This window comes from Limulus polyphemus, unplaced genomic scaffold, assembly GCF_000517525.1.
Source record: "Limulus polyphemus unplaced genomic scaffold, Limulus_polyphemus-2.1.2 Scaffold2107, whole genome shotgun sequence".
Lineage (NCBI taxonomy): Eukaryota > Metazoa > Arthropoda > Merostomata > Xiphosura > Limulidae > Limulus > Limulus polyphemus.
In genome coordinates, this window is record NW_013667717.1 from 93,743 (window position 1) to 104,786 (window position 11,044).

The 11,044-nt window shown below is 35.0% G+C and overlaps 1 protein-coding gene across 1 annotated transcript; it reads right to left on the reverse strand.

Annotated features, from left to right (window-relative positions):
- Positions 1-1,266: 1,266 nt before the first annotated feature.
- On the reverse strand, positions 1,267-3,176 carry LOC106465974 (forkhead box protein C2-B-like). The gene has a single exon (XM_013926222.2). It carries the CDS (start codon positions 3,165-3,167, stop codon positions 1,590-1,592), a length of 1,578 nt encoding a protein of 525 aa, XP_013781676.2. The 5' UTR covers positions 3,168-3,176; the 3' UTR covers positions 1,267-1,589.
- Between the last annotated feature and the right edge of the window lie 7,868 nt (positions 3,177-11,044).

An 11,044-nucleotide genomic window follows, 5' to 3' on the forward strand; every position in this document is an offset into this window, starting at 1 on the left:
GGGCTACTCTTTTACCAACGAATAGTGGGATTGACCGTCACATAATAACGCCTCCACGGCTGAAAGGGCGAGCATGTTTGGTGCGACTGGGATTCGAACCCGCGACCCGCAGATTGCGAGTCGAGCGCCCTAACCACCTGGCCATGCCACGAGCTTGTAATACGAAAGTGTAAAAAAAAAAAAATCAACACCGATATTTTGTAACTTCATAATTTATTCTATCATTTTATAAATGCAAAGTTGTTTCCGGAAGAAATGAGTTTCTTATTGAACCTTTACGTATTTCATGCAACGCTATTATTGTAAAATATTTAAGCTAGAAATGTTTGTATGATGCAATTTATAGAGAAAATAATATTAATATTTACTGTAATAGAAATTCGTTCAGAAACACGTTCTTTGGTTATAGTTAAAAGACCAGTTGCTATGGTAATAATGAATTATTATTATAGCTGACCTTTTTACAATAAAAAATATGTTTTCATATATATATATACACACACACACACACAAAGGTATAAGTCATATCAGCTGTCATGGAAAGTAAAACATGTTATTTTCAGTGATATATTCATGTGGTATATACACTTGATATATTGTTTGTCATCTAATCTATTATTACAATATAATTTCTCGACATTGGTATCGCTTACAGAAAGCAGGAGGAAACTTGTATTAATTAGAATATTTTTACAGAAAACATATTTAGAGAACAGTTAAAAAAAACGATTAACACTCAGTAAGTTATACGGCAATATTTAGTATGATTTATTTTTTCGCACAAAAACATCAAAATCCATTAACGACATTATTTGCCCTGGCAATGGGCAGTTACTTCTGATTTAAATTGTCAGTCACATCAAAAAAATTTTAATCTATCTAAACTGATGTCAGTCCCAACTTTTATGAATTGCTAGAAAAACTTACATGATCATAAAATATGAACGCCAGTTATTTTGTTGTTTTTTTTAATTTTTGCATTTAAAAATATAAACGATCAAACTGTACAATTTTTTGGGGGGGCACTCTCTACTGAGTTTGTTTGTTTGAAGTTAAGCACAAAGCTACACGATGGGCTATCTGTGCTCTGCCCACCACGGGTATCGAAACCCGGATTCTAGCGTTGTAAGTCCGCTGACATGCCGCTGTGCCACTGGGGGGCTTCTCTATTGAACTGAACTTTAAACACAATATTCCAATTTTCTGTTATTATAGGACGTTATAATATATACACACACAAACAAAATGTTAAGATCTAAATACATACAATTGTAAGATATATATATATAGCTTTTGTTACACTAAAACTACACTATTTGTTTTTACACAAGATGAACACTAATGTTACGTTGCTACAAACTATGTTCATCAGAATTTTTAGACATAGGAAGATAATAGTGAATAAGCTGAATCTTTGGTAAATAAACTATAGTCACAAATACGATATTTTTCAAAGTCCTATTTCAACGCATAGAAGGTCAATATTCAACATGTTTAATTACAATGGTCCGGTAAACATAATTTTTATTTCTAGCCCTAAGAAGTTCTTATGCTACAGGCGTTTATTTCCATAACACTCTTGAACAATACTAAAACCGATTGCAGTCGTAAAAAGGTGACGGCACCGACCTCTGCTGGTAAGGTGTGGCGTTGAATCCGACTTGGCAGCTAGAATTGACGGAAGCAGGTGACGAAATGAGCCGCTGATTCTCAAAAATGTCCCGGACACTTTGAAAGCCATTGACCATAGAAAGGCTATCCGTGTTGAAGGAGCAGTTTCCGGACACAAAGTGACTTGTGGTGCTGTAAGGATACCAAGTCGAAGGTGAAGTACACGTTCGTAGACCAGTTCTGAAAGCTTGAGCAGCTAACGTGGAGGAATTTTTTGTCAGATCGCTGAATGCAGGAGGACAAGTGCTGTTGACGGAACCCGCGTGACTTCCGCCACTGGGGAGAGGCTCGACTATGGGGCAGACACCAACAGGTCGTACGCTACAGTCTGAAGAATAAAACCCAGGTGGTGTTGAACACTGGTAATTAACCACATGGTGAGAACTGTTACACGAGAGAACATCCGGGTATAGCGAAGAACGAGCATTAACACCTCCTGAAGCGCAGAATACGTTAGTATCCGTACAATAATTTAATCTTTCATGGCTGGCTTCCTCTGGAGATGAATTACTTAACGTATGACAGATTTCTCCAGGATTAACCATAGAGTTTAAAGGAAAAGACACCGCTGAAGATGGTGCCAAGGTTTCATTCCCGACTGCATCCAGAAGTGACGACGGAGCTCGTACGCCGTTTGTTAAGGCAGATGATTCACATTTACCGTCGAGTTTATGTTTACTAATTCTCTGCTGCATACAAGCTGGAAAATTGTAGCTGTCTACAAGTTCCATTTTCGGTTGAATCGTAGTCAAAGGGGAAGTCGGCATGACTGATGTTATTGGAGGAGGGGAGTTGTGAAGAGTCGGGATAACATGATTCTTCTCGTTAAGAACAGGGGCGGTTTCCTTGGGACTGCTACATTTGGCTTTATCTTTAGTACAGGGTGTTTTCACCTGGACTGTCACGTTGTTCTCATCAATTATCTTATTTTCAACGTCTAGTAAACGATTTTCCAATGCATTACTTCTGTCGATATCTCTCTCCTTAGTTTTAATTTCTTCTCTTTTCTGTCCATCCTTCTGAGTTATGTACGTGGGCTTTTTCTCGCGATCTGTATCTTTTTTCTTGAATCGTTTTCTTCGTCGGAGGTAGCTACCGTTGTCAAACATGTTCAAACTGTCTGGATCCAGGGCCCAATAGCTTCCCTTGCCGGGTTTCTTATCATCCCGAGGAACTTTCAGGAAACATTCGTTCAGGCTCAAATTATGCCGGATGCTATTTTGCCAGCCTTGTTTATTTTCCCTGTAGAATGGAAATCGCTCCATTATATACTGATAAATTCCATTCAACGTTACCTTTTTCTCTGGAGCATTTTGAATTGCCATAGCGATGAGGGCAATGTAAGAGTAAGGGGGTTTCACCATGTCTTTTGGAGCAGGCTGTGCTGCCTGCGCAACAGAAGGACTGTAGGTCGCTACGTACGGCGAAGCTCTCATCATTGCCGCGGAATAGTGATCCTGGGCGGGGAGATTCTCACTTGTAAACCCGGACATCATACCGGTACCAGGACGCACCGAATATGCACCACACCGATAAAAGTTTTGTTGTTCGCCGTATAAAGTATGCATTCTATTTTTACTATTGTATTTACATATATATATTCATTTGAAAGTTTTAAACAAAGATTTGAAAGAAACAGGTAAATGGAACTCGTATAACTATCAGAAAGGGGCTAGACCGTTTTGCTTACTTACGAGTCGCGTAGAACAGAGAAAGACGTCCTCGAAGCTCACTTTGGCACTTTACCAAAACTAGAATTTAGACCCCCGAAATCTTCAGCGTTTTTCTGGCACATCCGCAGTATTCTCTTCGAAACTTTGCACGGATCTTTATTCCTCGCTCGGATATTTACACGAGTTACTGGTTTCAGCTGATTCCGCGCGAGTTAGGGTTAGCTATCCTTATTCGCGGCTCAACAGTACCGTTTGATGTTTCGCGAGAGTGTTTTCAGTCCACGCCTCCCAGTACTGGCCGTACACCAATCGAAATCGCACTTTAGTCGATATTATATTCGTATACGAGGAGAAGCCACGAGACATTCTTTACAGACAGCAGCTCCAGGCATTATCTTGGAAGATCTGCATGCATCGGTGAATCAACTTACCAATTTCCCGCATGAGGGCGTGTGTTGTTTGGTTCCAATTTAATCTGTTATGATGCTGAATCAGTGATTAGCCTAAAGCAGTCGCCAAACTGGGGGGATCTAGGTGTGTGTGTGTGTGTAGGAGAGGGGGGTATTCACGATAATGACGTTGAAATTTAAACAGAAAAGGTCTCAGGTGCATCAGATAATTTTTATTATATATATATATATATATATAATATTCTAGCAACAATAACTACAAAGTATCTACAAGTATATATTTCACAATCTGTTTAGAAGTTTGTATCTTCATTTTTCTGTTTAGGAGTTTGTATCTTCATTTTTCTGTTTAGAAGTTTGTATCTTCATTTTTCTGTTTAGAAGTTCGTATCTTCATTTTTCTGTTTAGAAATTTGTATCTTCATTTTTCCGTTTAGAAGTTTGTATCTTCATTTTTCTGTTTGTTTGTATCTTCATTTTTCTGTTTAGAAGTTTGTATCTTCATTTTTCTGTTTAGAAGTTCGTATCTTCATTTTTCTGTTTAGAAGTTTGTATCTTCATTTTTCTGTTTAGAAGTTTGTATCTTCTATTTTTCTGTTTAGAAGTTTGTATCTTCATTTTTCTGTTTAGTAGTTTGTATCTTCATTTTTCTGTTTAGAAGTTTGTATCTTCATTTTTCTGTTTAGAAGTTTGTATCTTCTATTTAGAAGTTTGTATGTTTATATCTTCTGTTTAGAAGTTCGTATCTTCATTTTTCTGTTTAGAAGATTATATCTTCTGTTTAGAAGTTTATATCTTCTGTTTAGAAGTTCGTATCTTCATTTTTCTGTTTAGAAGATTATATCTTCTGTTTAGAAGTTTATATCTTCTGTTTAGAAGTTCGTATCTTCATTTTTCTGTTTAGAAGATTATATCTTCTGTTTAGAAGTTTATATCTTCTGTTTAGAAGTTCGTATCTTCATTTTTCTGTTTAGAAGTTCGTATCTTCATTTTTCTGTTTAGAAGTTTGTATCTTCTTTTTAGAAGTTCGTATCTTCATTTTATAGTTCATTGAATTTTAACAACGTGACACACTTCTAAGATGTTGTCCAACGTTGATGACCTAAAGTACAATTAAGATATACAAATGACTGCTGAATAGATATAGCTCGAACCAGTTAATGGAATAAGATACTTGCATGAACAAAAACATAACGATTTCAATCGTTTTAAAAGAGTGTTTACTCACCGAGAAAATCTAAACAATCAATCATTGCACAGCGTACTTCAGAGTTGATCATTTATGGAATTAGTCGCATCTAAAGTGATTCTTCCAAAATACTGTGTTCTAAGTAACTACGCAAATATATATATTACCAGTTTTTATTTCCTCGTTTCTCCTATGTAAATTTTGTCCTTGCTTTGCGGCAAGTTTACAGGCTTAAGACGCTATAAATCAGATTTAGATATCAGTGGTAGGAATAACGTAGCTAGCCCACTGTGTAGCTTTGTGCTTAATAACAGCAACCAGAACCAGCCTATTTTTTATTTACTTATTTGTTTGATAAACATTTATATACACCACGTAAACTTTATACATTTAATTGCGTTAATACCTCATAGTTTTCGGTTGGTACATTCGACGGCCTCTTTTGAAGTAAACTTATATTAATGGTTCGTTCTTGAACATTAGAAACTAAGACAGATGTTTTATTTCTTAAACTACACGAACAAAAGTACGCGTAAACATATTACTTACACTTCGGAATATTAAGACGATAAAAATTTGAAAATTACGTATATATATTTAAATGAACTTTACTTGTCAAGCTAGTTAGTTTTAACTAATTCGAAACTTTATCTCCAGAAAATAATCTATTGTTGCTCATTTAGTTTTATGTAAAATAAGTTAAAGTAAAAAAAAAAGTTGACCAAAGGAGAAGTTTACAAGTCGTTCTGGTGACGAGAGCGTTCTAAAAATATATTTATATATATTAGAAACAAACATACAGGATTAAATAAAATTCTTTACTAATCATAAAACAGGCAGAGCTTCTTAGCAAGAGAACAACAATAACAACAACGGGGATGAAACTACAGATACTGTTACATTTTACATGTATAACCAGTTGGCAGACTGGTTGGCGAGAAGTATGGCTTCACGTGCTCGTAGCCATAGCAACCCATGGGGATCGGAAGTGAGAAAAGGGTGGGCCAACTTAACGTATGATCGTATCAGCTGTGACTCTATTAAGTCGTCCTTCGCGCGTTCCCCAGTATCTAATAGATCCCTGATGACAAGTTGTTAAAGGGTTGTAACTGATGGCTCTGTACAGGCACGTAATGTAAAAAATATATTTTTCTTGACCACCTTAGCAACGTTTATATAAAGATGAACACAAGCTGAATTGCTTGAATAATGTCCGAACAATTTATTTTATTATGTTGTATTCTTCTAAAGATAAAACTCGATGATATGTATGAATTTAATTTTTCAAACGTATTAATTATTAACTCTTTATATATATATATTTATATATTTTTTCCTTTATATTGATTTCAACTGAACCCTTGTTTGGCATATCCTTGGGTTAGAGTGCTCGACTCGCACACTGCAGGTCGCGAGATCGAAACCCACCGATCGTAATCACCCTTTCAACCGTGGGAGCGTTATAATGTGACAGTAAATACCACTCTTCATTGGTAACCAGTATCCCAATGAGCTGTCTGCGCTCTGTCCACCGATTTTACTGCCGTAAACCTGCAGACTTATATCTCAGCCACGTTATTTTAAAGAGACCTAAAAGTCTTGTACAAACACTATTATGCAAACAATGTTTTTGTACCACAGTCTACAGTGTTATGGCTATTGTGTTACCATCAGATGATCAACCCTTTCGTGCACTTTAAAATAATGTCAATTTGTATTTGTAAACAGCAAGGAAATGGTTTTATTAAACCCCAAATTAGTTAGAAAACAATTTTAAAAAAACATTAAAAAAAATACCTCAGTTGAACATCACAAATACAATAAGCTGGTTACAAGATATGCGACGATTTAATTGAATGTAAGGCGGGCATAAAACTATAAAACATGGCCACTTCTTAATTCACCAAAAGTAAAAGAAGGAGTGAAAGTCGCTGTAGATGGTTGAACTTATAAGTTGCAAAGTGAAATTCTTTTGAGTTATGTGTGCAACAAAAAATAATGTATGTTTTGTGCTTATATTTCACTAAATTAAAAAAGTTTGTTTGTTTGTTTATAGTTAAGCACAAAGCAACACCGTGGGCTATCTGTGCTCTGCCCACCATGGGTATCGAAACCCGGTTTCTAGCGTTGTAAGTCCGCAGACATACCGCTGTGCCACTGGAGGGGGGGCTATTAAGAAGGATTTAACACTTTTGTGGAACACAATTTGATAAGCAACCATGAAATTCACACTAACGCGAAAGTGTGGTTGTCAGACTTTTATGAGTGTAAAGTTCTAATACAGAAGGTACACACACAAAAATTTAATTCACACCCTTCGTCGTAAAAAAAACTGAAAACATATCTACAATATAGTTATGAAATATTAATATTTTTAAAACGCCCTATACTTCATACAAGTAAGCTTAATCGTAGACATATACATTTTGAATAGTTACAATGTTTTAAAAAAGTTACGTTTAAAGTAATCAAAAGATTATTTTAATGTAAGTTATTTTGCTAAAAGAATTTTAACTTTATTTTAACATAATACTTACATAGCTTTCAGCTTTATTTGTGAATTCATTTATTGACCTTAATTAAAATGTTTTTAATTGTGTACTTATTTCAACGTTGTGTGTTATTTTAACATTATACACAAGTGCAAAGAAAGAATACTCACAGCCAGCTAACATATGATCAAAAGTTCCTACATTAGAATCTATCAGTCTTACACAACCAGCTAACATATGGTCAAAAGTCCCTACATTAGAATCTATCAGTCTTACACAACCAGCTAACATATAATGTAGGGACTTTTGACCAGAATGTATCGGTCTTGCTGGACACCCTCCTTTATTTATTTGTGAATCAGTCAGTTTTCTTAGTGTGTATTCATTTCCTTCCAAACTTTTCTTTTAAATTGATTTACAAAGTAGTTTTTATAACTTGTTAGTTCGTTAATTAACTTAACGACGCTAAAAATCAAGTTTCGATACCCCTGGTGGGCAGAACACAGATAGCCCATTGTGTGGCTTTGCGCTTAACAAAAACCAAACCAAAACTTTCAATAATCCTTTTTTTTATAAAAAGAGTCAATACACAGAATCACATACAAAAGGTGCAATGAATTTCAAAATAAGACCCAAGATTCGAGCGCTTTCGAATAGATGACTATCTTCTTCTTTATTCTCCTGAAGAAGAACAGTCAATTGTTCGAATAGTTTTGTTATTCTCCTGAAGAAGAACAGTCAATTGTTCGAATAGTTTTGTTATTCTCCTGAAGAAGAACAGTCAATTATTCGAATGGTTTTGTTAGTCTCCTGAAGAAGAACAGTCAATCGTTCGAATAGTTTTGTTATTCTCCTGAAGAAGAACAGTCAATTATCCTAATAGTTCTGGTATTCTCCTGAAGAGAACAGTTAATCGTTCGAATAGTTTTGTTATTCTCCTGAAGAAGAACTGTCAATTATTCTAAAGCGCTCGAGTTTGCGGTCATATTTTGAAATTCAATGTTTCTTTCTTGTAACTTTTCTATTAAGAATAGCATTACATTTTATTCATCTATTTGAATAAGGAGTATAACAAGAACCGTAATTTCCTTTTAAAAAAAAACAACAACAAAAAACAAGCTGCATGACTGTATTTCTAAACAAAAGAAAAATCTAACTCAATAGTTAAAGCTTTCAAGACTGTAAAAATAATATATATATAAATATAGAAAATAAAATAAAACAGAGTTCAGACTTGGTAGTAAGCTCTATAATAACAAATGTAACTGTAAATTTTACAGATGGATAACAGTTATACCCACGGATAAAATTATTTCCGTTTTCTTTAATTCATAATTATATTAATAACAAATATATGTTTACTTTAACGCAAATAAACACAATGTGTTATATGCACTCTCTCCACTGGAGGGAATTGAACCTTAGATTTTCATGGAGACACCGTGGGTATCGTAGCCGATTTTTTACGTTATAACCTCCAGACTTACAGCAGAACATCGGAGAGGGGGGGGCATTTTGAAACAAATGAGAAGAGAAATTGATTACAACTTTCTACAAGTTCTTTACATTGAAATATTTTTTTTGTTTGAACTACTTGATTTCACCAAAGAAATTCCTGTATGTTTCACTTTGGCTTTACATTTTGAGTTCATTAATCAAACGTCACTGTCATTTTCCGCTTGCGACACCTCGTTTGAGTCCTGAATTAATTAAAACTAGAACTTGAAAATGAGAGCCAAGACTTTAGGCAATCGTTGGCAGACCGTGTAAAAAAAAAAAAAAATGACAATCGTACATTTCGTCACCTTCCATTTGAGTCACTTAACTACGGGTTTCAAACCTCAACCAGTAATGATGATAAATTTTTCCAGCGGGAAACGTTCCAAGACGCACTCGTTTCTGGTTTCCCTCTCCTTTACACACTTTTCTTTACTTTCTATCTTCACTGTTTCGTCTTATTCCGAAACAAAACAATTTGTAGTTTAAGTAGATAAATTATATTCTATTTTTTATGATAGGTTCGGAGTAAAATAGAACATAAATAATGCGATGCACAAAGAAGTAATATTTTCTCTTCGAAAGAAAAAATAATAAACCGTTTTTAAACGCTGTATAAAATGTATATAGCAAAAAAATTCAAACATAAATTTAAGGGTTTTTTTTAAAGCACAAATAGGCTATCTATAATTGATTTTTATTAAATGTTGTTTGGTTTGTATAACTACTTCCAAAAGATATGGGAGATACTACTTATCTATTCCAATTTACACATTTTGCCAAAGTATAAGTTAGGCTTATCGGTTCATAAATGTTGTTATCAATACTAGTTGGTAAAAAATATCTGTATAAACTGTGTTCGTTTGTCTCTCTGTTGTATTCAGTGCATTCTTGTAAGGAACCCTATGAAATACTTTCTGTGACTGTGATGTAGCGATGGCTGGAATTCATCAAAAAAGTAATTAAACAAATCATTAAGAGGCATCGAGACGTGAGGCATTATTTTAACTGAGGTTTAATAGTTGTTAAGAAATAAGGTTTAATAATTGTTAAGAAATAAGGCTTAATAGTTGCTAAGAAATAAGGTTTAATAGTTATTAAGAAATAAGAATTGACAGTTGTTAAGAAATCACCATTAGGAACTGATGATAACGTTTTTGAAAAAAAAAATCTGCTAACAATAATAAAATTGTTATTACTAGCATAAAATACCCCCACCCCGCTGTGGGGTTCATAGACTTCATAGTGATTCACAGAGGTCCATATGTACCGATTAAGCTCATTTATTACATCCCTAGGAGGTTCGTACCCGAAAACAAACCCCTTTAGGACGCCTGCTCGTGGAACCTAAGCGCATGTGCCACGTTTGGTCCTGCTAGCTTGTGAGTAAGGGTATGAACACAGTTTCAAACATGACGCCCCCGGGGGATAGAAACACAAAATTCGATGCTAGATTCCGTTTCGGTGACTGTGACTCGGAAATCGTATTCCTAGACTTCTATCTTGCCAATATGACCTTCCAGGGCGTTTCAAAGTTTGGTCCTACTAGATCTGCCCCCCAGTGGCACAGCGGTATGTCTGCGGACTTACAACGCTAGAAACCGGGTTTCGATACCCGTGGTGGACAGAGCACAGATAGCCCATTGTGTAGTTTGTGCATAACTTAAAACAAACAAACAAAAAAACCTACTAGATCTAAAACTATGTGAAGAGTCCAGTAACCAACAAATTTACAAACACACATCGTGAATTAATGTAGGATAAAGTATACACTCCTCAGATCTAACTTAAAACAAACAAACAAACAAACCTACTAGATCTAAAACTATGTGAAGAGTCCAGTAACCAACAAATTTACAAACACACAACGTGAATTAATGTAGTATACACTCCTCAGATCTAACTTAAAACAAACAAACAAACCTACTAGATCTAAAACTATGTGAAGAGTCCAGTAACCAACAAATTTACAAACACACAACGTGAATTTATGTAGGATACACTCCTCAGATCTTTAGATAAAGTATACACTCCTCAGATCTTTAGATAAAGTATACACTCCTCAGATCTAACTTAAAACAAACAAACAAACCTACTAGATCTAAAACTATG